The sequence below is a fragment of the Brienomyrus brachyistius genome, chromosome 3 (genome assembly GCF_023856365.1).
Source record: "Brienomyrus brachyistius isolate T26 chromosome 3, BBRACH_0.4, whole genome shotgun sequence".
NCBI lineage: Eukaryota > Metazoa > Chordata > Actinopteri > Osteoglossiformes > Mormyridae > Brienomyrus > Brienomyrus brachyistius.
Genome location: NC_064535.1, coordinates 3,020,093 through 3,046,919, shown reverse-complemented (window position 1 = coordinate 3,046,919; position 26,827 = coordinate 3,020,093). Strand labels below are relative to the sequence as shown.

Genomic DNA, 26,827 nt, shown 5'->3' with positions numbered 1-26,827 from the left:
TTTCACATAAAAAGAAATAACTTTATGTACAGCACTTGGTAAGAAATGATCTTAAGTGAGGTTTGATGTTACTGCGTCTGTGCAGCCCAGACAGACAGGGAGGAGGGTCAGAAGACAGGGCACCCCCCCACGGGGTCTCCGGCCTTCAGCAGCAGGGGGGCCAGGCGGAGCAGGGCGCGTACGGGGACGCCCAGCTGGCTGAACCTCAACAGCAGCTGCGGGAAAGAAGTGCATCCTGGGAAAGGAGGGAGACACGGATGAAGGGGCGCAGATACACCTCACTACCCGGCGACTTCGCTTTTTAAAAATAAAACTGCATATGACTCATCATCACCCCCCCCCCCCCACCTGTGTCCCCAGAATTATAACTAAACCCCGAAAAGATGGCGGGTCTGGTGTCTTCATGGGGGACAGACCAGTTTGTAGCTCTCCTACCCTCCAAGTCGTCGACGGCCATCTTCCTGAAGCTGGGGATGGAATGGAAGACCAGGTAGCAGGCGAGCGCAGTGGAGTCGGGGCCCTCGGCGCAGGCCTGGCCCCTCAGGTAGCTCTGCAGGACGGCGCTGTCGTCTGCCGGAGCAGAGGTGTCACACACTTCCTGTGTGGTTCGCCTCCCGCGCAGACGCAGACGCTTTTGCATATCTACCTTACTGGGGACTTTCCATTCGCTCTCGGTTTAATTGATAAGCTGTTAACGCTAAAGACCCAGCTATCCCAGGCCAGCGGAGGCGGCCGGAGCGCAGAGACAGACCAGCCGCCGCACAGACTGCAGCCTCGCGGCGCATCTGGGGCCGCACCTTCACGCTGTGTGTGCGTGTGTGTCGGGGGGGGGTCTCACCACAGAGCCAGCTGTCCAGCGCCTGGTCGGCGGAGCACTTCATGACGGCCAGGAACTCGGAGCTGAGGAGCAGCCCTCGGCCGTGGGGGTCCCTGCGACGCTCCTGCAGCACCCCGCTGTCACACAGCTCCAGCACCAGCTTCACCTGCCACAGGGCGAAGGTCTCGCATACCTCGCCCCTGCGGAGACCCTGTACAGCCTGGGGGAGGACGGAGGTGGGGGGGGCGTTACGTCAGAGACAGACCGGCCAGCGCAGCCCCTGCTCCCCCTCCCCATGCATCTGGGGGCTATGGGGTGACTTTCAGCCCCTTCTCCATCCAGGGGAGGGTTTGTCATTTCTGGGGGCCCGCCTAAAAGAAAATCTCCTCCCCCTGGCCCCCCCCACTGTAGCTTGAGCGGCTTGAACGGTGATAAACTCTGTTGCTGTCTCCATCACACGCAGGACACAGAAGGTTTACATGCCGTATGGTAAAAGGCCTCCTTAATTAGCAGATACAGCTGTAAGCCATCGCTGGTCGCGATCAGAAAAAAGGGTACAGATTCAAACATTAATGTACCCCCATGGTCAATTTCTGTACCCTAAATTAGAATGAAAGGTACACTTACCCACAGTTAGGGTACAACTGGCGGACCCTTGAGGGTACAGCCCCAGTGACAAGTAGTTGTACCCTCAAAGGTACAAACTGGTACTCCTTCTCTGACAGTGTAATGCAACCATCAAAGGTCACTGTAGGACAGCAGCCTTGCAAGTACAGACACGTAAAGCGCAGGCAGGCAGATGGGTTCAGGAATTCTGTGTCATGCAGGACTGCCGGGCTTTTCGTCACAGGCGGGAGGCGTCGGCCACTCACCTGATCGACGGCGATGTAGGTGGGCAGGATTTCGGGGATCTCCTGGGTGACGCACTCGTACAGGATGGCAGAGAACAGAGCCAACGTCTCCTGTTTCTACGGAATAACATCGGGGCCAGAAGGAGCAGATGAACAGGGGGAGCGGACAGAGGCCTGGAGGGAGCGGGAGCGCCGGGCGGGGAAGCTCACCTCTTTCATGTTCTCCGCGGGTTTGCAGAAGTATTCGGCAAAGGAGACCAGCGCTGCGTCCGAGGTGAAAGTGGAAATGGCCTCAGGCTGAGAGGGAGGACAGAGGAGTGAGGAGCTGGGAACAAGGTAGCTGGGGGACGCTGGCTGGAGCATTAAGGGCAGAGGGACATGGGGACCAGGCAGGAGGAGCCCGACACCCGATCTGCACCCGCATGGAAACACGTCTGGGATGGGAAGCTCCCAACTGGACCCAGCGCTGGCTGGGGGCCACGGCCAGGGAGGGGTCCACATGGAAACACCTACACAGACTTGACCCGCCCCATTTCACTTTGCCAAGGGCTCCTACTTTGAATGTGCGCACTTCCGGGTTGCGGTTGTTGACGCTGGGGGCCAGGAGGCTCTTCCAGCCACGGGGGTCGTCCTTATATGGGAGCTGTCCGGCGCGCTGCTTCACATACAGCACGCCGTCGCAGGACAGGATGGATCTGCGGGGGAGGGACATGGGGCTCAGGGGGGGCAGCCAGGACATACAAACTGAGCAGGAACCACGAGGCTGACTCTCCCACCCCACCCCCCAAGGCGAATACTCACTGCAGGTGCTGGGTCCCCCTGCTGGTGTCGATAGTCAGCCCCCAGTACCGGGGTCCCTTCACCTTCACCTGCAAGCCCCCCGACCCCCCCACCACATCCGTAAGCCAGGGCAGGCAGGTCGCGGGTTCAGGGTTTATTATAAACATGGATATAGGCGGAGCATCAAACTGTGCAATGGGGGGTCGTCAGCTACCTGCTTGAGGAGGTGCAACTCCGGCAGCATGGTGGGGGCCATCAACTCAACTGTGGTCTCCTCATACCACGGGGTCTCCTGGTGGACAGGCAAAGGTGCCGAGGGAGAGAGTCACATGACATGAACGTTGGTATTCATCCAGTTACAGATACAAGATGCTGTAGTGTCAGGGCCACAGCGGGCGTGTGTGTGGGGGGGGGGGCACAGCAGGCGTGTGTGTGGGGGGGGGGGCACAGCAGGCGTGTGTGTGGGGGGGGGGGCACAGCAGGCGCACCTTATAAGTTACGTCCAGCAGGGCGTAGCAGGGTTTGCAAGTGTCCACGTCCACGGGGATGAGGAGTCGGGGCTCAGCCGCCAGGACTGCCAGGTGCCTCAGAGCCTGCAGGTGATACCTGGGGGGGGGAGGGGGGTGTCCAAGGCATCAGTGTCATGGCAGGAATTTAGTGAGTTATAGGCTCAGCAACGGCAGCATCTTACAAAAGGTATAGAATGATACTCGTAACTGCAATTAGTGTCTGTTAAAGTGCAAACATGCCCCGCCCCCTGAGACACATCACCTCATGGTGCCCCGCCCCCTGAGACACATCACCCCATGGTGCCCCGCCCCCTGAGACACATCACCCCATGGTGCCCCGCCCCCTGAGACACATCACACCACGGTGCTCCGCCCCCTGAGACACATCACACCACGGTGCCCCGCCCCCTGAGACACATCACCCCATGGTGCCCCGCCCCCTGAGGCACATCACACCACGGTGCCCCGCCCCCTGAGACACATCACCCCATGGTGCCCCGCCCCCTGAGACACATCACCCCATGGTGCTCCGCCCCCTGAGGCACATCACACCACGGTGCCCCGCCCCCTGAGACACATCACCCCATGGTGCCCCGCCCCCTGAGACACATCACCCCATGGTGCCCCGCCCCTTGAGATTCTAGAGATATTACCCATAAAATTATACATCTGAATCCCATGTAATAAAACCCATCTTCACGGCATAAAGGGGGCACCCTACCTGTTGTCTGTGCTGTGCGCTGGGAAGTGGGGGTACAAGGCACAGAGGAGGGCAGCAATGGCAGAGTTGGAGGTGCTCAGCGTGTACCTGGAGAACACAAGTGCACACAGGGGTCAGAGAAAACATCCCACCCCGAAATTCTCTTATTCTCTAATTAAAAGCAAACTAAAGCTGGTTGATTACACCCAGTTTCCTGTTCTAACACACAAAGGCTGAAAAAAAAACACTAGGAAAGTGTTCCGCTAATGTTACGGGACGCGAACTGGGGGGGGGGGGGGTGCAAGACACACCACTGCCAGGGGGGTTAGGGACGGCAAATGCCCGTATCCGAGATCTGGGGCTGCAAGTCCATGAGAAATGTAACGCTGACAAACTAAAGAGTGTCAGCAGTACAGGGCAGGACCGAGCAGCATCGGACTCCACCAACCCACCAACGGCGGAGGGGGAACCTGACCCGACTCCAGGCCGCCAAATTCCAGGCTCCTGCCGTCACTCGAGGGAGCTGGCAACTCCCTTCCTTGCGTGGGAACAACCCCCGCCCACCCGCCACACCCCAAGCAGTCCACGGGATGCGAGCCAGGATCCCTCTGGGGTGGGGGTCCCTCAGTAGAGTGGAGAGACGTGACGTATTCAGACACAGAAAACAACTGCAGCATCATTCCTGAGGCGGGAGGGGGGCGCGGCAGGAAGCCAGAGCCAGACCCTGGGTGGTGTGCGTCTGGGGGGGGGGCTCAGCCTGCTTGGCGTGGGCTGGTTCCGTCCAGCTGCAGCTGGTTTCTACCAGCAGTGCCTCCGGCAAAAGAGACATCTGAAAACGATTCTGCCACCCCCCCTTGCATTCCCCAGGCCGCAGACAAACCGAGAGCCCACCCACAGCTGCGGCGCATTGAGAGCTGCGCCGGCATGTCCGAGGGGACAGGGACGGTGAGCGGGGGTGTAGTGACCCCTCCCTCTGTGCAGGATCACGAGTCCCAGCACAAACACAGCAACCCTACATGCTGGGCCGACACTCTCCGGGCTCCGGCGCTTAAAGACACACCGACCCGCCAGCAGCCCAGCGCTGCCCTACCTCCGCCATTCACATCTTATTTATTTAGGAGTCACTCTTACATAAAACGCTGCACGTTTTTGAGAAACCAGGCTCAGTCTCTGAAACAACTGGGGCTCAAGGCCTAGGGCAGGGCCTAGCAGTGACATCACTGTGACCTCATCAGTGACATCACTGTGACCTCATCAGTGACATCACTGTGACCTCATCAGTGACATCACTGTGACCTCATCGCAGCCATGGGGTCCTACTCCGCTGAGCCGCACATCGCTCCCATTTAGAGGCTACGAGTGCAGGTCACTGAATTTAAGGGGTCTAGCCGTTATGGGAGCGGGGGGGGGGTCACAGCGAGGAGCCGGGTGTGGTTAGGGGCACATACCTTCCCCCTCCCAGGAAGAGCAGCCCCAGTGCCATGTGATGCGCCATGTGGAAGCCATAATTCATCTCGCCGCTGGTGCGGCGGTGCAGAAAGCGGCAGAGCTGCAGCACGCGCAGGTCCCCGGATCCGGCCATCACCATGGCGATGGACAGCAGGACCATGCTCAGGCATGTCTGGACATTGTAGTGGCCCATCTGCCACATGTGCGCGTTCAGTCGGTCGATGTCGTCTATTCTCTATCGGGGCGCAAAAGACACTCGCTGCATGCATTTATCATTTCAAAACACACGATACACCAAATGCAAATTCAGAAATATTCAGCGGTTCGTCGCAATATCTGAGCAAATAAAGGCTTCCATAATTACTCATTTCATCTGATTTGCACTGAGCACTTGTGAAGTGCTGATGCTAACCATTTCTTGAACACCACTTGATGGGGGAGGGACTTACGACAGTCGCAGATAAGGGTGTCAGGCACTGCATGAAGTTCCTTGCAAATTTGTACTGGGGGGGGAAGGAGGGTGGTTAGAGAACAGGTTAAATTTAACCAGATTGCAGGTATCAGATCTGCTTTTGGCTTGTTCCTAATTTTGATCTTATTTTAAGAGCAAGCTGGGCGTTCCTTGTCAAAGTCACATGACTAGGGCAGCATGTCAATTATAACAGAGGCTTCCACACAAAACTACAAAATTAACAAACAACCAAACACAGCAGAACAGTGAGTGCTTATCCCATGAAGTTAACTGACTGGATGCTTAAAGCCGCTGTTCAGGGTAAGTGAGTAAGCTGGAGGGGGTGCTGAAAGCGGGCAGGTGAGATTTCAGGGCATCTCTGACACACTCTGTCTGTAGTCCCGCCCTGACTTTTATTCATCTGCATTACCAGGCAGTCGAAGGCGTCGGAATTGGCCGACCCGGCGAAGCGGAAGCCGACCGCCATGCAGGCTCCAGCTATGATGTAGACGTGGGCTTGGCTGATTGAAAAGAGGAACGAGACAGAGTGTGAGCTTAGGGACCATGGCGAAACTCACGCCCTTCTCAGTTTGCGGCAGTCTCTCCAGAAATGAACAAAAATGGTCAGATCAGGCAGGGGAGTACGAGGCGAAACCGCAGCTAAAGTCGAGCGCCAAGGGCTTAGTTACACCGCAGAGTGAAATCTGCATCGTGAAAGGGAGAGAGGGGCATTCAAAAAAAAAAAAAAAACGGGGGGCGGGGCTGCAATTTGATTCAACCAATGAAAGTTAAAAATGGTGTGATTGACAGCATACAATAACCCAACCCCCTAGGTTTCAAACGCTCATTTCTCCCACACAGCGAAACAATCTTAATACATGCACCTGCAAAATACACAAATGCAAATAAATGAAATATATCCGCAGTGAATTAGAAGGCATCATGGACTATACTCACGCCAGAGTCTCCATATTCATATCCTCAGAGGGAGGTGCCTGGATAATCTAGGGAAGAAATTTACCAGAGAGCAGAATATTATTCATTTCTGTTACCAGGTTATCTGTGCCTCATTATCACTGACATCAATGATGAGCTTTATACACACTGGGGGGAAACATCCAAGTCATGCTGACCATTCCGAACGGGAACGGGAACGGGCAAAAAGGAGAGGTAGCTGGCAGGAGACAGACGGGAACACCGACAAGGTCAAAGGAGTTGGGGGCTACAGATACAGGAAGTGGGGCCACTAAGACAGGAAGTGGGGCCACTAAGACAGGAAGTGGGGCCTGCCAACATGCAGAGTGAAGTCAGGAATTGTTTTTTCAGTACTAAAGCTGTCCTGTTAAACCCCTGTATCATCTTCCCCTTCAACACCTAAAAAGGCTACAAGGAAGAACTCCTATAGCCTCTGACGCTAATCTACTAGTTGGTCACTTTGAAGGTATCCCAGGCAGCCTTTGTGTGCGGGAATGTCTGAGGACCTACCCCTCCCAGGAGAGACATGCTCTGCTCACCTGGGGCACATTACTGTTGATCCACTCCACGTTTGGCAGGATCTCGTCCCACATGATGAGGCAGCGAGCCAAGGTCTGCCGGGGAGGGGGGCAAACGGCGTAAGGAGACCGGGACCCATGTCACGCTGTTTCCTAAGGGAAAGTTCCCACAGACTCACCCTCAAAAGCAGGAATTCCGGTTTGATGAAGTCTAGAAGGAACATGGTGTCAGGGGCTCGCAGCCAATCAGCAATGGACCTGCAAGGGCGTGACGGGCAGCCAATCAGCAATGGGAAAGAATGCCCAAGGAATGCAGCATGTCGCTAAGCGACGGATCAACCGGCTGACAGGCGAGCAACAAGTGCAGCCTGATCCGAACTGGTTTGCCCAGATTACCTGTTGTTTGTTTTTAGGTAGATCATTGCCAAGGCAAGCGTCGCTCCTGGACAGGTGACGTCGACGTTGATGGTGTCGCCTTCCTGTCAAAAACAAACAAACAAACAAACAAACAAAAATGCATAAATTAGCAAAGCAAATAGGTCCCAGCATTCAGACATGGCCATTGAAAAGTTATGGAAATTACGGACACAAGAGACCTGACCTCAGCACAGACACGAAAGGGGGAGGAGGATGTCTGGCCACAGATTAAAGGCTAGGACAAGGTCAGCGTATCGGCAACAGCCTGATCCAATAGAAAAGGATTGTGGGAAATGACCGGAGCCAACAGGAGGGGCTGCCCAGGGGGCGTCATACCTTGATCTGGTAGCTGGGGGACTTGTGCTTCTCCCGGTTGGCCCCTGCATGGGCCCGTCGATGACCTCCCACCATGTACTGGTATAGCTGCTCAGGGACATTGAGGTCGGTCATACCTATTAGGTTACTGCCATGCTGGGGGGGTGAGACAGGGGGCGAGACAGGGGGCAAGGTTAACACAAGTCAGACCATGCAAGCAGGAAGCTGAGACCATTTAATGAATTTCTCTGTTGGGCTGTAGGCGGCGCCAGGAGGAGATGCCGCTTTCAACCTCAGGTCGTTAGAAACGCACTTCAGGAATCTGTCATGGTTTCACAAGCGGAAGACCCTCTAGACATCACGCCCTGCTGACTAGAGCAGTGTTTCGCAAGCCGGCCCTCAGGCACCCCCAGATGGTCCGCATTTCTGCTTCTCCCAAGCTCCCCACACATCTATGCCAGAAATTCGGCATTCTTCATTGGCTGGGAGCTGGGAGGGAGCAAAACTGTGGACCATCTGGGGATCCCTGAGGGCTGGGTTGGGGAAACACCGGACTAGTGGAGCCTCTCTCAATCAACGATTGATCTCTCAAATTAACCAGGCTGTTAAGAGTTTGAAGAAAAGTAGGACGGCAGTACACAGGAGGACCAGCAGGGGGCCCTCAGCATCTCCCCTCGGCCCCTACTCACCCCCAAGCAGACCATACCCAGGGCCAGCCCGGCAGCCAAGGAGTAGGACTCCCTGTCGGTGCAGTACTCCATCTCTGGCCCTGGGGGGCGCCCTGTGACAGCAGAGGAACAGTCAACCAGAGGCAGTGGGAAGGTCAGCATGGGCTCGGGACCGGACGGGACGCACCGATCTCGGCAAGGAGGACCTCGGCATTGTGCCGGTGCCCAGTGCCCTGGTAGACGAGGCCGATTCCAACGACGGCGGCCACCTGCACGTTGTGGGGCACGTCCAGCTCGGTGGAGGTCGGTGGCAGCAGGGCGGGGATGTGGATGCTGAGCAGCCGAGTGATGGACATGTCCATGGTGCTCAGTTTGGCGGCCGACACGCCCAGCAGGAGCCCGATGCTGGTCATCTCATGACCCTGGGGGGGGGGATGACACAAAATGGGCAGGTTCACGTAACAGCCGAGACGACAGGGGGCACGATGCCAGGGGGCGCCCATTACTCAGAGGTCTCCTGTCAGTTATTCCACATCACACACATTTTCGCACCCGAGTCAACTGCTTCCCCACCCACTCACAAGACCCCACTCCACACTAGCTTTCTTTACACACCCCAAAGCTACCAAGGAGCACTAGTGCCCCTGGGGGACAGGAGGCCACATTGCTACCTGCGACTGAAATTCCCCGAGAGGAAGGCAGGCCCACTGTTTTGCTTTATCTGTCCCCCCACGACAACGCCCCCCTACCATAAGATACTTCCATAGCGCCGACGGTCAACCTGCCCCTCAAACGAGTTGCCTGTTTGTCAAACCTCCCAGCAGAGACAAACAACTGGTGAGATCAAACGATTCCCGTTACCACATTTGGTTCACAGCAGGCCGGGTAAATACAGGCGGTAGGCGGGTCTCACACAAGGCCATTCGGAACAGCAACAACAACAATGCCTGCACTGTATTTAAAAAGAGCCAAAAAGCCAGCAAACGGAGAGAAAGAAAACAGAGAGAGAGGGAGGGAGGGAAGGAAGAGGGGGGGGGGGGAAACGCTTTGAAGATATCAGACTTGCAGACACGATGCTTATCACCACTGACCACAGCCCAGTGTTAAAGGCAGGTCTAACTGGAAATGTAAGGGTTAACATGCGTCACGCTCATGGAAAACGTCAGAGCGAAACGGCGCCCAGCGCCACACGCCTCCTCCTCCGCTTTCATGTGAGAAGCATAACAGGATGACAGGAGCAGAACGCGGCACATCGGCGCCCTGCCATTTCCACCCCGCCGGCCCCGCTCTGAGAGCTGATCCAGAAGCAGTCAGCCGCGCCGATAGGAAGCTCCGTGTCCTGCGTGGATGACCCACCGCCCCGCTGTCTAACCCGGAAACAACAGACAAAAAAGAAACCTGAAAACTCACCACAATGAACACCTCAGCAGACAGACCACGTCAGACAAAAAGGACAAACAAAAAGCACATCGGGGGAGCGTAAATATTTAGTCGCGTTTTTAACAGATGTCAAAAGCGCAGTTTTACTCCTGTCGTGGACCCTTCGCAGTGCGTGGTAAGAGGCCACCTTCCAAACTCCAATTACATCAATCTCTTAACAGGCAGGCTTTGATAAACAGTGTCAGTTAATCACTGAATAAAATAATGACGGCACTTTGAAGACAATCCCTAAGTGGCTTTGGGGGGCGGGGCCGTCACCTTGGTGAGGTAATCGTGGATGTTGAGCGTGGCCAGCTTGGTGAGGTGCCCATTAAGCCCCAGGGCCATCAGGAAGCCAGCGTACTCATTGGCCAGCTCGGCACTCTTGGGCTTGTTGTAGGCGATCCAGGCAGAGTCGATGCGAGACGCTGGCGCGATCTTCAGGCCGGCCGCCACGCCGTTGTGGAAGCTGGGCCAGCTGGTCATGTTGGGCGGGACGTCGATGTTGCCGCTATTAAGGTCCACCATTGTGTTTCGGGGCGGGGCCCGGCCTGAGGTTCGAGAAGAAGGAGCGAGCTATGGGTCATGTTATTTTGGGAGGCTGGCACAGTGAGACCAGGGGCAGGACAACAGAACCGATCCCATCCAATGAGCAGGCACGGCCAGACTGAGGGGCGGGACAACAGAATGGGTGCCATCCAATGAGCAGGCACGGTCAGACTGAGGGGCGGAGCATGAAACCAAATAAGCTGAACCAACAAGTGGTGGATACCAGCTAGCAGAGCGATGCAGATATGAGACAATGAGAAAACCTTCATAAATACATATCAAATTCAATTTTTTTTTTTTGTATTATTTTCATGAGTAATCCGGCTGCAGATCAGCCACGCCCCCACTAGCACAGAGAGCCACACCCCCACTAAGGCTGCAATGTCAGGGGGCTACAGCACATGAGCAGAGGCACGGCCGCCCTGAGCCTCTGGATCCCAGCCCACCACCAGTCCAAGGTACCAGAACCCTTTTTGATGGGAACATGAGGAAATAAGAGGCCTGAAGCAAAAAATAAGCCCTAATTGTAGCTGAGGCTTCAGTGCGTGGAGCGGGTGGCCAGGCAGCCTGCCGATGACAGGGACAGAGCGGCTTTCTTGTGGTGTCCTTCCAAACACACACCCCAAACAAGCTGGACCCATCTGGACGCATGTGTCTCACGCTCCTTAAGCGGATCCAGACATGGAGCCTCTGCCAGCACGATCGCACGGGCCCAGTGGACAGGAGAAACGGCCAGGGAGCAGTCCCACACATTAAATAATCATCATAATAATAATGAGCCTTCATTGATCCCCGTGGGGAAGTTCTCTCTTCGCCTACACCATCTTGCCCTAGTCGGATAGAGATGGAAAGTGTTTCTGGAGCGTTGGGAGTTACTGAAAACAACCAACACAAGCCGGCCGCAGCAGGGAGTCCGGTAGGGAGGAGGAGCCACGTACCAGTCAGGTTCAGCTTGGGGACCGGAAGCGGCTCGGTGGGCACCGGGAGGTAGGAGAAGAGCGTGAAGAGGCCGCGGCCCACGGGCAGCGCCATGGTGCGCTGGCAGAGCTGCAGCAGCCTGCAGAGGACAAGGAGCAGCATGTTCGGGAGGGGCTGTCTGCCACAGCATATCCCGCTAACCAGCTGACGAGCTACCATCTTCTCACACTACATGCAAGTGAATTATTTAGTTTTTAAAACATGTGAATGTGGAAGGGGGGGGGCACCAGACTGTGTTCTAGAATGGGGCCCCAAAAAATGACAAGCCACCCATTGATTCAGGGCCCTGCACTCCACTAGCCATTAGCCGTTAGCGCGGGCAGAGAGTCAGAGGGCAAATACGAAAAGATGGATGTTTATGGTGTGGAACAGGCCGACAGCCCCCGTGCATGAGGGAGTCAGAGCCTCTCACTGCGACGTCGGTGAGTCACAGCCCTACAGTGAGAGAGTGATTTAATAAGTACAATCAGCTTCAGACGGGCGTAAATGACTGTGCCGACCAGGGAGTGACTCAGCGGCAGATCACCGGGCCGCAGGCATTTTCTGCCGGTGCTCCTCCCAGAGATCACGTGGGGAAGTTCGTCATGCCCGACGGCAGGTAAACCCGAGACGCGAACACATCCTGTTCTGGCCACCGCCTAGTTCCATCTGGAGGACACTGGCCAATCAGCCGCTGTCAGACATGCCGCCGTAGCCCCTCGCTGGGCATAACGAGCTAATTATGGAGTCTATCTATCCACCCCCCCATCCTCCTGATCAGGGTTATGGGGGGGGGGGGGGGGGGGGGGGGGCCCTGAAGCCTCTCAGGTTTGCTGATTCCGAGGCCCCCCCCCCCCCGATTGGTTGAAAAGCTAAATAGCTAGAGAGTAAAGTTAGAAGATGGTAGTTAGCGAGCTTGTCAGCAGAACATGCTGCTTCAGCATCTCCGGAATAAGGAATAAATTATTAACTGTGGTCATTTAATACTTAGTATGGTGAGTGTCGTGTGGCCTGAGTGCTGGTGAAGATCGATTCTGCAGGCCGGGAGCAAGGCGAGTGTGTGTGTGTGTCTGACCGGACTCACTTGTTCTCCTTCTCCTCGATGTACTCGTGGTCGCTGACCTCGGGCAGGTGAGGCACGTTAACGCGCACGGGCCGCGAACTCTGCAGCAGCCGGCGCACCTCCTGCACACGCAGGTCCTGGCTCCAGATCAGCGCCGTCACATCGCCCTCGATGTCACCCATGCCGTCCTCCTCCTCGTCCACCTCGGCCGCCGCCGGGGCCTCCAGCGACAGCCCCGAGCCCATCGTCTAGCCAGCCAATCACACAGTCAAAGGGGGAGGAGTGGGCGGGGCGTCTGCAAACTCCACCCACATACACAACCTCGACTTCCAAATTCTTAAGCGACGAACATAAAACTAGACGAGGCAATTCTGTTGCTCCTCAATGGTCCAGCTTAGGATACCTTGAATATACAGTCCACATTCAGTGGTCATCAAACTTTTCTTCTGTCAAATTTTCCTAATATCTACTAAATGCCCAAGTGCGTCATTAATCATCTGGAGCAAAAACATGGTTCTTCTCAGAATTTATTCAACACAGATGTCACATGAGCATCTGAGCAGGATTGCGGAATGACAGCTGATGCCATGGGCCCTGCTCAAGGCCCAAAGCATCGTACGACTCCTGTCCGATTCAAACCTGCGACTTCCCAGACAAGGACAAATTCCTAAATCAGCAGAGGGGCTGTGAACTGTGTTTCCATGGTTCCTGTTGCCTGGAAACAACGACGGCCACCAGGACGGAGAACATCAAAGCACCTGATGCCGACTCACAGATTTGCCCCTGGCCAGCGTGACTCTGTGCGCCTGCTTGGTCAGGTCCTGCCGGCCAATCAGCAGGCAGACGTCTTCTGGCCAATCAGAGCAGGGCTGCTCACGGCATTGGTAGATGGCGTCGCGGATCGGGAGGGCCACCCCAAAGGGCACCGACTCCAGGTCCTTCAGCGTGAAGCCTGAGGACAGACCACAGAGGATTTAAATCCTGCCCTCGACATTTAGACTTCACAGAGACTGCAGCTCTACTGCGGCGTTCTAAAATTCATGGAATGTCACTTCTGGAGAAAATAAATATACATTATACCCACTGAAATATAACGCAAGAGTCAAAATAGTTTTAAACTGTGACCAGCAGTAAAACCCAATATTTACTTCAGAGATTTTTCTAAATCTGAAAAAGACTCCCAAACTAACCTCATTACAAGGCACACAGTGATCTGAGACTTATTTCAGGGAACAGTGCTGTTGAAACAGCACAAAGACCAAGACGGCAAAGTTACCGCCTCAGCGGAGGACCACACTCTGCCGGAACATTCTAGAAGACAGACACGAGTTACAAAACACAACCCCGTGATGTTATTACCTGAGGATGTTAACCAGAGGGCCAGTTTCTCTGCCAGACTGCAGTAATGTGCGCTGGGATTTGTGTCACTTTGTCTGGAAAAGGAAACATTTTTATTCAAAGCTTTTATCTCACTGGGTTTTTAAATCCTCAGGTCTCTCATATAATAGAGGTCTGAAGCCTTGTTTTTCTCAATCCAGTGTGACTAAGCAATACGGAAAACTGAGAAAAATATCCAAGCGGAAAAGACAGAACAGTGCTGGTGGAACGAGTTGCTGTAAGTATCAAACACAGGAGCGCGTGTACAGGCCAGTGCAGGGATCACACGGCTTTCTGTCACACGGCTTTCTGTCACACGCCAGGGCCAGGAGACAACAAACAGCAGCAGATAATCGCGTACCTCTTCCCTACTTGCTCATTCAGGTTTTTCTTCTGGCCTGTCAAAAGGACAACATGACAAGTGTCACAAACAACGATCACAAGCCAACATGAAGAATTAATGAAACATCCAAACCACCCAGGGTGAGGGACTGACAGCCAATGGTAACATCTCCTCAATAAGCACCAAACTGGTCAAGAATTACAAAGGCTGCCAACAGCCCTGATGGAAAGGCTGCTTGGGTCCCATGCTGATGCCCCCTGGTGGCTGTTTTTACAGGAAGTTAATTCAGGGCTGTCAGTTGAGTCGAGGAAGGCGGCCGGTGCTGCCCCCCCCCCCCTACCTGCGGAGACCTTCGACAGGTATTTGGAGACGTCCGTGGTCACAGAGTTTTCATCGGCAACAACGTAGAGGGCAAAGCTCTGGGGGTGAAGGAGAGGGCAACACACGCGTCACACGGGCATGTGTGCGGACAGGCGGGCATGTGTGCGGACACGCGGGCATGTGTGCGGACACGCAAACTCTGGGTTGCAACGTCAGCCCTCGGAGGAACTGACAGGCTGTTTGATTGTTACCAGCAGGTGGAATCGTTTGGTCTGGGGGGGGCGGTAATGATGTCCGCCATAAATGTGCAAACCTTTCCGAATCTCACGCAGGTTCCGACTTCAATCCGGAGCCAATTAAACTCACCGGACATGGAAAATGTCACCGGCGGTAAGTACACTCTGTTCACGGCGCGGTCACATGACAGACAGGCGGCAGGGGGCGGGACTGCGGGGATGAGGAGGTCGGTGTTTGTCAGCCTGGCCACAAACACGATTCCCTGCTCCCCAGGGATTAATTAATTACACAACGCGAGCGCTTCAGCAAACAAACAGGGGAAGTAAAACTTATTTCCTGAAGCATGCCAGCCCCCAGCCGGGGCAGCCATTTCAGACCCGGCGGCCATCCATTCGATGACTCTGTGGCAAATACCTCCACCGCGGTCGGAAATGAGGGCCATGCTGGCCCGGTCCTCAATCACGGGGACCCTGATTAATGCAAATCCCTGAGTGTCTGGTCTGTACGCAGCACGGGAGACAAGTGACCTTTGCCGTGGTTAATGACTCAGCTGGGGACTGACTCCAGACATCAAAAGATCTACTTAGCAGCTTGAAATCTACAACCAGAAAGCAGAACTCCTCTATCTGATAAGACATCAGCCACTCTGTGGACCCTGCTGGATTAAAAATAACACCCCTGGGGGGTCAAATTCCACACAGACTGGTTAGTACTGGTTTTCTGAAGCTAATTTTGGCTCATACCAGCACCAGTAGCTTGGTCCTCTCACAGATGCCGGGCAGATATGGAAAGGGTGACACCTCGTCTCCCCGCAGGCACCTGCTGAGCCACCCGAAGATGCTGGGCGGCTCCTCCAGGACGAAGGACGGCTTGTTCATCTGGTCTTTCTGAGCTGGAGGAGGAGGGGCGAACAGCTGTCACTCACTGCATCGCCATGACTACCAGCAACCATTCAGATACAGGTCATTTGAACCTAGTGATGTATGACACTGTACAATAAGGTAATATGGCCACCTTGGCTGACCTTTAACCCCATCTCAGTTACTGGAAGGTGCCTAACCCTAACCCTAACCCCAGCCCCAGATTTTACATCCCATAATCCCAAGGCCCAACACCAAGTACATCCATCAGATCCAGAGATCACCACCCCACATCCCCACCCTAGCCAGTGAAAGGTGACTCGGTGCTCAGCGGAATTCCGACTGTGTCGTCAGGGAAACCATGCTTGGGTCTCTGGACCGGTATCGATGGAACCCTCACCAGGGTCGATGGCGCACGTCTCCTTGAAGGTCTTGATGAATGAGGGATAATCTCGCCAGTAAAGATCGATGTATTCCTCTAACTGCAGATCCCTGTTAAAGATGGTTAAACAATTAGCGACAGGTTAACAGCCCATTCTCCAGCAATTAGCGACAGATTAACGACCCACTCTCCAGCAATTTCCTTTGCCAGCCGTGATCGATATGCCTGGATACGTGCATCGGCGCTCGCCACCCCAAACGACCCACTCGACAAGCACGGTCCGTGTAATCACCCCCGACAGAGTGCAGGGTGAGAAGCGGGGGCCCTGCGCCCCCACCCGCATGGCGACTCAGGGCCCCAAAGCAGGACGCATCCACAGCGTGACCCCCCCTTGGAGCCAGCACTGCTATGAGGACTGTGTAACACTTCTGGGTTTTCCACCCCCACCCACCAGAGGGTCAGCTCTCTGAGTGCCATCAATCCACACTATTGTTCACTCAGATTTTTATAACCAACCCCCCCCCCCCCCCCCCTTTCATTCACTTGTTGAAAGGCCATCGTTTCGTTTCTGGGCTGAATTCATGTGCAACTGCACATAAACCTCCTTTTGGTCTGTGTCATTTCCCCAGAAGACCTTCTAGGGGGGGCAGAGGGGATGAGCTTGCCGGAGATTAGAACAAATTTTGAATATACATGTCCTGACCCCATGATTTTCCCAGTACACAGTGTTGTGGCAGAAGCGCCCCCCCTTGCCTCTTACCGCGCAAGCTGCTGCAGCAGCACTACCAGCTGGTGGGCCCCCTTCCTCATGAGCTCATCCAGCTTCAGGTCCTCGTAAACCAGGTGCAGCACGAAGAAGACAGCGGGGGTGTGACTAAAGAGCGGGGCGGCGGCATCCAGGCGGGGAGGGGCCGAGGGCTCGCCTGTGCGCAGCGGCGCCACCACCAGGGGTTCCAGGTGCAGCACGCTGCCCAACCTCCGCGACTCCACCTGCCAGTGGTAATCAGAGGCCAGCTGATACTCCCAGTCCTGGGGGAGAAGAGGCCGGTTTAGGGGGGTGTATTTATGAGAGCGGGAATCATCAAACACAGCTTAGTGCCAGACACCCAGAGCTGGGAGTGTGTTCGCTGGGAGATTAAAAGGCTCCCAGGACCCAGCAGCGACTGTGGGAGGAGGTCAGCCCCTCCTGCGATGGCGGGGAACTGAGCTCGCCTACGGGCTGCGAAACTGAGACGGCAAAACCGGTTTAGAGGAAAAAAAGACGAAAGAAACACCCACTCGGCATGTCTGTACCAGGCTGGCGAGACAGTTCCCACGGGCCAGGAGGTCAACCAGCCCGAGGTAATTAAAAGAGGGGCGGGCGGGGGGGGGAGCCTACCTCGTCTGAGCCCATCTCCGAGGTCCGGGCCTTCTTGGGTGCGATGACAGGCGAGAGGGGAACCTCAAAATCCAGCTGTGAAAAGACCACCCCGGTCAGGAACATCTCATCTAGCGTGTAAGTCAGTGTTTACCCAACACGCGACGCCTAGTCATCACTGGGGCACATAAAGCCGGTGTGTATGAAACCTGCCGTGTAGGAGAACCTGGAGTGTAGGAGGAACCCAGACGGGAGGCCCAGAGGTCTCGTCGGGGCACACACACTGGGACTGTACCTGGTACTGCACTTTCCACAGAGACTCCATTCATCACCAATTATAAAAATATTCTTTAGATTATTTTTGATTCTGTCTGGAGAAATCACAATAACTCATTTAGTGATAAACCTGCCCGTTAAAACGTGCTACACTAGAATAGCAACTTATTCATTTTGTCGCAGACTCGAGGATTCCCCCTAAGAGGAGGAATGGTGAAGCTCAGCCACAGGGGGGCAGCATGGTGCAGAGCCCAAAACCCCCGGTTCTGGGAGGCACTAACGTTGCGGGTCCAGGACAGGCGCTCGGTGTTGTAGCCCATGAGTGTCATGATGCAGGTCACAAATAGGTTCCACTCGGTGTGGGAGCTGGGCCCACCAGGGGCGTTGTAGATGTTGTACCACTTGGTGAGGACCTTCATGGCCGTCTCCTTGGGCAGGATGAACCTGATGGCCTGCAGGCATTTCTTCACTGTGGGTGGGGGGGGGGGGGCACAGAGTCAGGAGGACACAATTACCGGCATGCGGCCATGATCGGGACGTCCCCATGGCAACGAAGGGATGGAGGCTGGCAGTAACTCCGCGAAAGGTCGGACTCGGGCTCTTTAAATACCACCTCGTTAAACTTACGACTCCGCGTGTCAACGATTTCAGGCCGGCTAACGCAGAGGAACCCGACCCCAAACGGGCACGGACCCGGGTTCCGGAGGACGCTCTTTGGGAACGGCCAAGCTGGTGCTCCACCCTAATTCTGAACCACCGTTACATTACACTGACATTTTATTCAGCTCATCCAAAAATGACATTAAAGTGAGTGTCCAGAGGGACTGGGGCTTAACAGCCCAAACCATGAAATCACTCTGCTGACCCTGGGACTGGAACCAGCAACCTTCTAATCACAGGCACAGGGTCCTAACCCACTGGGCCACACACCTCCCCAAATGCAATTGACCACAGAGTTCAGTCTCAATATAACCATTAAGTGACCGCAATTTGGGGCCCCGTAAACCCTAACAGTAGTCAGCAACTATAATAAAGCTCTTGCTTAGCAAGTATTTCTCAGTTTATCATTAAGCAGAATTTACTCGCAGGTGGCTGAATATCAGTTAGAAATGGGCAGGTTCCCCCCACACTCCCCGCCCTCCCCAAGCCCACCCTGAAACTGCACGTCGACAGCGGAGAGCAGCTCCGAAACCCCGCTGTGAAAGTGGGAACTCCTGGAATGACTTTCCCCATCTGACGCCTCGCTTGAGCGCCCCCTAGAGCGTCTCCAGCTCAGAAAACCAGCTGGGGTTACACAACTCCTTAAGTTAATTAAAGATCGATTAACTAAGGACCTGCTTCGAGGAGATAAAGATGACGTTAGCCGTTTCACATTTTCCAAATTATTGTTCCTAAACCTCTAACCATCCCTCTGGGTCAAGCACGTTCCTTATTATCCGTCTAGATAGCTGTAGGTTTTAGGAACAGGAGCAGGACCCCTCCTAGGATTTGGGAATGACATCTCATACTATCAAACTCATCACTCACTGCAAAATGTACATTTTTTTATGTTGTGAAAAACAGAGAGCAGGAATAAAAACTGCCAGGGGAATCGATCGAACGTGAAATCACGTTTAAGAAAAATATAGCAAAGGTGTGATGCAGCACAGACCCCACCGGCACAGACCCCCTCACTGCAGTCAGTGCAGTAAAAGCATCACCCGGACAGTAATGGCCAGATCTGGCCCCAAACCCAGAATACAACATCCCTGATTAGATGTTGTAGGATCCCGAGATTCAAAACAGACGCTCTGGGCTGGCATGCGGCCAGCGGGCGGCCCGCTGAACGAGACGTCGAGCCATTACACTGCGTCTAGGGGAGTCCTGCGCCTCTAATATCATCATGCCCCCACAGGCCCAGAAGGCCGCCCCCCCCCCAGCAGAATCCAGCTAACGGGCCTCTTTCCCTCCCTGCAACAAGAGTTATGGTGTAGTGGGAATTAAATGCAATAAACAAAAACCGGGTAAACAAACACACACAAACACACACACACAGATCTGCATTTGCTGTGGCTGCTTGTTCATTTCCCATATCAAACCCCCCCTCCCCCCATCAGTGGGAGTGGGACCACAGCTATTATGGTGTCTGAGGCACCAGCCCTGGGGGTGGTTAGGGGGTCAGTTTGTTTGTGCCCCTACAGATGGGCTGCAGGGGGCATTGGGTGTGTCAGGGGCTGAACTGGCAGAGTTAAAAAGGCCAGGATGGGCTTTCAGGATGAGAGGGGGGCAGGAGAAGCCATTCCCATCCTCTGCCACGGGAATAAACGTCACATTTCAGCATTAAGACAGAAGAGGGAATCGGAGGCCTCACCCAGTTCTGACGTGGCGATCTCTGGGATAGCGATGCGCTGCATCTTACCGTTACTCAGCTCCTAAAGGGGCAGAGACACTGTCAAAAGCCCAACTGCGCATCCTACAATCACTCGGCAAACAAATACTGTAACAAAACATCTGAAGAGTAAGAAAGAAAGAAAAAAAAAAGAGGGAAAAAAGCTATTTCCGATGGTGCCCCCTGTCCAGGCCCCCTGTCTCTGCAGTGCTGGCAGTCACTCACCAGGGTGACCCTGTTGTGGACGGGATCCCGAAGGGCGTGGACATATGGCGCCACCTGCTGGAAGGTGCAGTCATCGAGCCAGGGCCAGGAGGACTCGTGGTGTTTGGTGGAGCCGCGCAGCTCGCACACTGGAGATGGTAGAACCACCTGCGGATGATTACTTGATCATTTTCCGCACTGGCACCCAAATCGACTTCAGCCCTTTCACAGTGCAGCGAGTGACGCGAACCATGGGAATCCATGTCTTCCTGTAAAACTGCACAGAATATTAACAACGACGACAGGAGTGGACTTACAAACCCCTCCTGCCCCGAGTCCAGACCTAGTTTGCGCTAATTCCAACAGACGTCTGACATGCGCTTACCGAGCCACTGACGCCGGCCCACCGGGGCACAAATGTACACCCTCACCTCATCAAGGCAGCTCATGTGGCGTCCGGTGGCTTTAGCGGGGGTGCTGATGCCCTCCACGGGGGTACCAGGGTGGGACATTGTGCCCGTCATGGCCAGCGAGGGAGTCAGGAGCCCGGATACGAACACCTTGCTCACCTAAAGCAGTGGACAGCGGGACGATAAAAGAAATCGGTATTAATTTCATCAGTGAGCTCTCTTGTCAGGCGGACAGGCAAAGTATGTCAACAGATACAGGTTTGAGGCCCGAGGCAGGTACCCTGGAGACGCCAGTATACAAGACCAGGCATCCGCTGGGCTCCAAAACCAACATGGCATCGATGCTCTAGGGGAGAAAACAACCACAAAAATTAAGCTCCACACACAGCACAAGCTGAAAAAATATCCATCTATCGGCATCATGAGACATGTCACATTCCTACCTCCAGGGGCGCTGCATCTCTGGCTGGGATCGTGGCGGCGGCGACGAATATCAGCTGGGAGGGGTCGTTGCTCTCGATGAACTTCACACACCTGCCAGAAAAGCCAAGGGCACCATGAACACCTCCAGCCTGACGAAATCGAGGAAAAGCGAGGTAACGGAACGCGGGAAGGGAGGTGGGGGAGGAGGTGACAGTAAGGCGGAGAGAAAAAGAATAGGAGCTGGGGGGGGGGGAAGGAAAGCAGCCGGTGAGCAAAAGTGAAGGAACAACAGGACAAGAAGGCAGAGAAGAAGGAGAAGCGCGTGGAAACGATAAGAAGGAAGCAAGCAAGGAGAGAGCAAAACAAATGCGATGGAATGAAGCGGCCAGCAGCCGGCGCACCTGAGCTGCTGGCTGGACTCCACAAGGAAGCAGAGGAACTTGTTCTCGCACAGGTCTGATGTGATGAAGACCTTTGTGGCCTGGCAGCTTTTCTCCCTGGGGGGCGACAGGCAGAGCAGCTCGACCTACTGTGGCGTCATTTTCCAGCAACTTCCGAGAAGCCATAACAAATGAAATCATCTGAATCTGAAGCGGGGGGGAGCACATTCACACCCAGACCTGGGCGACGAGTCGCTCCTGCCCCCCGGCAATGTCTCCGTCCACAGCTGCTCGATGCACAGCTCGGGGACCAGGGGCTCTGCCTCAGGGGCCACACCCGAGTCATTCAGCATGCTGGTCGGCGACGACAGCAGGCTGTGCGTTCGTGGGGAGTGGCACGACATGTTGAAGCGCTGGGCACTGGAGAACGAGGGCGCCGCCGCACTGGGGGAGTGGGCCCGGCTGTTGGACGGTTAAACAAAAGATATCAAATGTCAGTCAGCTGGACAGAGGATCTGGGTGCTTAGAATCAAGCAGCACAGCTCGCCAATTCAAACTGTGAAACCAATGCTAACCAATGCTAACCAATGCTAATGCTTCAGGCACTTTCGGTTGCGGACAAGGGGACATGACGTGAATTTCATCAATAGTTGGCTGCGGAGAGCTGCAGTCAGTGCCTATGTAGCCCAGATTTTTAGTGGAAACCTTGCGCATCAATGGGCATCAACCTTCCATGTGCAAAATAACCGATTACATATTTCCAGTAGGTGGCAGCGTGGACTTTCAGAGTCAGCGACAAAAGAGTAGAAGAAGAGGAACGGCTGTAGTAGATATAGTGAGCAGCTGGATGAGGAAGATCGGAGACACTCACATATGTCATTTTTCACTCTGTCCAGACATTATTCTGAGGTACACGGCATTTCCAAAAGCAGCACTATGGCGGAATTCTGACATCTTGTAATAAAATTCACCAAGCGGGTGAGGGGGGGGGTTCCTACCTACTTTTGTCAGAAGGTATTTGGTATTTTAAAAATACCATGGTATGCCATATTACTATAACACCCTCTAAGCCTAGACTAACAACTTTTAAACTGTTCACCTACTCTATGCCTGCACTGAATATGACCACATGCATCCACAGACAAATGTAGTATAAACAACAGCTTCAGGATGCACGATAGCCCACAGTCTGAAAGTGCATGCGGAAAAGTGAAGTATGAACTAACCTTAAGGGTAATGATTAGGCTAAGGGTGACAGTACGGCTAATGCTAAGGGTAACAGTAAGGCTAAGGGTAAGAAGAAGGATATCGCTAAGGGTAATGGTAAAACTAAGCGTGGAAGTAAAAGCAACGCTAACAGTAACAGCAAGGCTAACACTAAGTGTAATGGTAACATTAAGGCTAACACTAAGGGTAATGGTAATACTAAGGGTGGCAGTAAGGGTAATGCCAACAGTGTCGGTAAGGCTAACACTAAGGATGAGAGTAAGGGTAATGCCAACGGTAAGGCTAACACTAAGGGTAATGCTAACGGTAAGGCTAACACTAAGGGTAATGCTAACGGTAAGGCTAATACTAAGGGTAATGTTAGAGCCTTGCAGGCCCACAGACCTGAGGGCTGCCATGCTGGAGATGCTCGGTGAGTGGACACGAGAGTGCAGCCCTGGGGACGAAGTCACACGAGTCTGGCCGTGCAGGGAGCAGCTGTGGTAAGGGGAGGCTAGAGACTCCAATTTGGAGACTGTGCGGAGGTGGGAGCTCAGGAATCCAGGGGCCATCAAGTTCTGGACCACCGGCTGGTCCGAGTATTTCAGAACCATAGACCGCTCCTGTTGAGGGCAGGACAGGGCAGGATGTGGTGGTGAGGGCAGGACGGTGCGCACACTTTCAGAACAAACAAGTTCTGTCTAACTCGGGGTATCAGATATCAGAAATCACCTCTGTGGTGACCCTGCGCAGTGCCCACACTGTGTGGCTGTGCTGCACAGTGTCATAGGTCATGATGATGGAGGGCTCACAGCTGGAGAAGACGATCCTCAGGGTGCTATCCGACACGTACTGCACGCGCGGCGCTTCAAACAGGCCTGCTGGGGGTGGAGGGGACAGCGACCAATCAGAGACATGGCTCAGCTATCCTCGGGGCCAATAAGCATACAGTAGCGGTGGGGCACACAACACCACATGACAGGAGATGGAAGGAGTGGGGAGGTGATATAATGCTGAGAACCAGCCTTACCTGAGGATCTACAGACGACCGGGGCAATCTCATCCAGGGGGTGCAGCATGCTGAACACTGTGGGCAGTGGCTCCCTGGGAAAACGGTGTATAAAGCAAAACTACCTGGGCCTGCATCTGCGAAACGTCTTCCTGCTAATGCTGTCCACCACATATGGAGCAATTCAGCAGGGCTAGTAGCTTATAACACATGTGACAGCGCGGGGGGAGGTGTGGGGGGGTGGTGCACGCACCTCGGGGGACTCATGGGGGCATCGGATGCTGGATTCTTGCGTTCAAAAAGGAGGCCAAACTTGGTGGGCCACAGGGTGGAGACCTGTGGGGGGGGGGAGAGAATAACCCTGAGGAACTGATTAGGCTCTTCTGTAATTTCCACCACTACAAGACCAGAACTATATCAATACAGGCAAGTTTATACACACAGATTATCTGTCTAAATGTTGTACTACTTAACCCTAATTAATTTAATGCAGCCACTTGCTAGTTTAATTCTCCAGCCTCATCCCTTCAGAAGGCTGAGTGCCAATTCCCCCAATATAGACCATTAGAAGTTAAATGCACTGGTTCTAGGGAATATTTCAATATCAGCGCCAAACCAGGCTCCACAGTCTGGGGTGGCCAAATAGCAGCATCATTGCAGACTGAGGGCAAAGCTTTCCCAAGTACCAAAGAGTCATACAGGACAGGGAGGCTAATGCCGTGTTTAGCGACTCTCAGTAGCATGAGGCTCCCTCAGAATTAACGGCGACAGGCGCTAAATTATCCACAAGAAAACGGACCTGGAAGGGCAGTGGGGAGATGAAGTCTTTCCCAGTCACACTGTGCACGTTGACGCAGGTGTTCTGCACGATGCAGACGGTCTGCTCTACAATCTCCTTCTCTGAAATGATAGACGGGGGGGGGGGCTGGTTCGGTCAAAACAATGGGGGAGGAAGAGCAGGTCTTCTAGAACCTTCATAAGATACTTACCATCCTTTTTCTTCTGAGGCAAAGTAAAGTTACACCACAAAGCCTAGAGGAAAAAAAGAAGAGAGGAATAGAGTAGAGTCCACTTGTATGTCAAGGATCTTGCATTTGAATGCCGTTGGTCAACAATCAGCAGAGTGCATGATACATTCCGGAAAGTCTAATCCAATAGTCTGGCAGATCTGACCAATGGGCAGCCTCTCTCTGCCTGCATCCTTCTTCACCAACCTGTTGCACCGGGCTGTCCACAGTAAAGGCCTTGTACACGTAGGACGCCTGGTTTTTGCTGCCACGGCTCCAAATCACCACGTTTCCCGCGACATACAGCTCCTCCTCAAACTCGGCTTCCTGGGTGGTCACACCCACCCCTTTGCTCAGCTGCCACCATTCCTGTAGCAGCAGGAGACAATAAGCTGGGTCACCAGAACCTCCCCTCTGACCAAATCTGTCATAGCAGACAGTGGCATTAGCATCCAAACAATCTGAAAATGATGTGTGGTACATATAACCTGCTATGGATTACTGGTAGCACACAAGCAGGTCTATACAGCTGACTTCGCTAGGTGGGATTTCAATAAAATTAAATAGAAATTAAGTATTGGCCAGCTAAGGTTAAGAAGTGACCATGTAACAGGGCTGTATCTGGCAGAGGCTTGCTGGTCATGACGCACTCTCTCTCTCTCCTGCAGCGTGACCTCCTGGAGGGAGCCCACCAGCCCAGCGGCCCCATCCGAAGACCACAGCTCTGAGGCTGGCTGAAGCTGTCGCAGCTGCAGGTTGATGGCATTCGGGTGCTTCTTGCAGTGCTCACGGCCAAACGGAACAAACCACTGCAATTCCCCTGCGGCTATCATTGTGGCTCTCTCTTCATAGACGTTCGACATGAGTCCCAGATATCAGCATTATTTCTGTGCGGGGGGAAAAAGGGAAAATGTAAACCTAGTGCGACTAGTATATACAGTACATGTTGTGGAAGCAGAAAATACCCCAGCATTATCAAATGGAGCAAATGTCAAGCTAAATTAAATCGGATAGATGCAAATGATAGACAGAATAAACAAACAAACAAATAAACAAACGAAGATCACCTTCACAAGCTAGACTACTGATGCCACCAGTGGAGTTTCTGGAAGTTATCAGGGACTAAGTCAAGTTCGCCTGGGGTTTATCTTTTTTGAAGGAAGATTGGCATCGGAGCTAAAATAACCGCGGTAAAATACCCACAATATAAACAAATGTGAACGAAAAACAAATCTAACTCTGGAACAGTATTTCTCAATTTGAGATTAAATTAAATAAATAAGACTTTAAACAAACCAATCACACGAAATCTGACATTTTTATATTCGTATAACTCACAATTACAGAAAAGGCATCTTTGACGCGAGACTTTGTCTAAGCAAATCATGTACATTAAACCCAGCAAATACGCTCCTTGTATCCGTGAACGTGACGCACTTAGCACCGTTTTGTTTTTACCTTTAAAAAGTTCTCTGAATATCTCGGTAGCACGCAGGAATCCTGCAGACATTTCTATGCTTGTCCGTGCCTACGCCGCCTTGTGTCCTGTGTATACTGAATTCCTCTGTACCCGTACTAGTGTAGCTGACACAAATGACAATCAAAGGCTCTTATCTTATCCAGTGCTTGCCTGTCAAATTTCCCACAAAAATGTCACACGCAACAAATGCAATGCCTGTTCAACCAAAACAGAGACAGTATAATTTTCTTTTAGCTAGCTTGTCATATACTTTGCCGTATGCCAGAAGAGTTAACTAAGGCTTAATACAGTTAAGCCTTTGGAAAAAGAAGCAAAAACTTCCAGCATGACTAAGCTGCTTAGTTAAACCCATTTCCTGCATGTCTCGACACAACCAGAAAAGTCATACCACAGGTTATTAATTAATTATAACGTTAATTATTGTGTTTTGATTTAGCGAGCACGTGGAGACCAGTCAGTGATGTGTAAGTAGCCGGTTACTACTGCACATAATTCTTCATAGGAAGGACCGGAGACGGGCGATGTGTCACGAACCTGTTAATAAATGGTCGACGGCTGGCTCTTGGAGTCCTTGTATATTAATATAGATATTTATTAGACGTCTCTCTCTTGACCGACACTTGCTAAACATAAAGCTTAACGGAAAACAGCGAAACTACAGAGATACTCTTTTTAAAGCGAATGGTAAACAGCACTTTTTTTCAAAAGGACGCGGCCATATTGCTTTCCCGTGATGCTCCTCTGCATCC

The 26,827-nt window shown here is 53.4% G+C and overlaps 1 protein-coding gene across 4 annotated transcripts; it reads right to left on the bottom strand.

Annotated features, from left to right (window-relative positions):
- anapc1 (anaphase promoting complex subunit 1) lies at positions 1-26,827 on the bottom strand. Of its 4 annotated transcripts, none has more exons than XM_049008565.1 (48): positions 26,613-26,827; positions 25,249-25,485; positions 24,806-24,967; positions 24,581-24,623; positions 24,391-24,491; positions 23,845-23,927; positions 23,613-23,686; positions 23,315-23,463; positions 22,988-23,205; positions 21,617-21,838; positions 21,398-21,493; positions 21,017-21,107; positions 20,854-20,919; positions 20,595-20,732; positions 20,185-20,331; positions 19,942-20,002; positions 17,873-18,060; positions 17,337-17,411; positions 16,719-16,987; positions 15,977-16,068; positions 15,460-15,608; positions 14,499-14,577; positions 14,177-14,213; positions 13,798-13,871; positions 13,197-13,390; positions 12,460-12,686; positions 11,357-11,475; positions 10,149-10,420; positions 8,638-8,872; positions 8,472-8,563; positions 7,804-7,938; positions 7,447-7,529; positions 7,230-7,308; positions 7,072-7,146; positions 6,515-6,561; positions 5,988-6,078; positions 5,556-5,609; positions 5,106-5,341; positions 3,679-3,765; positions 2,937-3,054; positions 2,663-2,740; positions 2,470-2,537; positions 2,225-2,363; positions 1,879-1,965; positions 1,690-1,785; positions 839-1,037; positions 436-570; positions 1-235 (listed from the first exon to the last, which is right to left on the bottom strand). In XM_049008565.1, the coding sequence occupies exons 2-48, from the start codon at positions 25,459-25,461 to the stop codon at positions 108-110; spliced, it is 5,901 nt and encodes a 1,966-aa protein (XP_048864522.1). In that variant the 5' UTR covers positions 25,462-25,485; positions 26,613-26,827; the 3' UTR covers positions 1-107. The 4 variants fall into 4 exon arrangements, with proteins under 4 accessions (XP_048864522.1, XP_048864524.1, XP_048864523.1 ...); XM_049008567.1 differs by having other exon boundaries at positions 13,212-13,390; XM_049008566.1 differs by having other exon boundaries at positions 23,315-23,460.

What these genes read in the sequence shown, in the direction of transcription:
- anapc1 (XM_049008565.1), bottom strand. Translation starts at nt 25,461, where the DNA reads ATGTCGAACGTCTATGAAGAGAGAGCCACAATGATAGCCGCAGGGGAA. An exon ending in GGTCGTCTGTAGATCCTCAG is followed by an intron (nt 23,464 to 23,612) that starts GTAAGGCTGGTT and finishes CTCCACCCCCAG; the next exon opens with CAGGCCTGTTTGAAGCGCCG. An exon ending in GCCTGTCCTGGACCCGCAAC is followed by an intron (nt 17,412 to 17,872) that starts GTTAGTGCCTCC and finishes GTCTTTTCACAG; the next exon opens with CTGGATTTTGAGGTTCCCCT.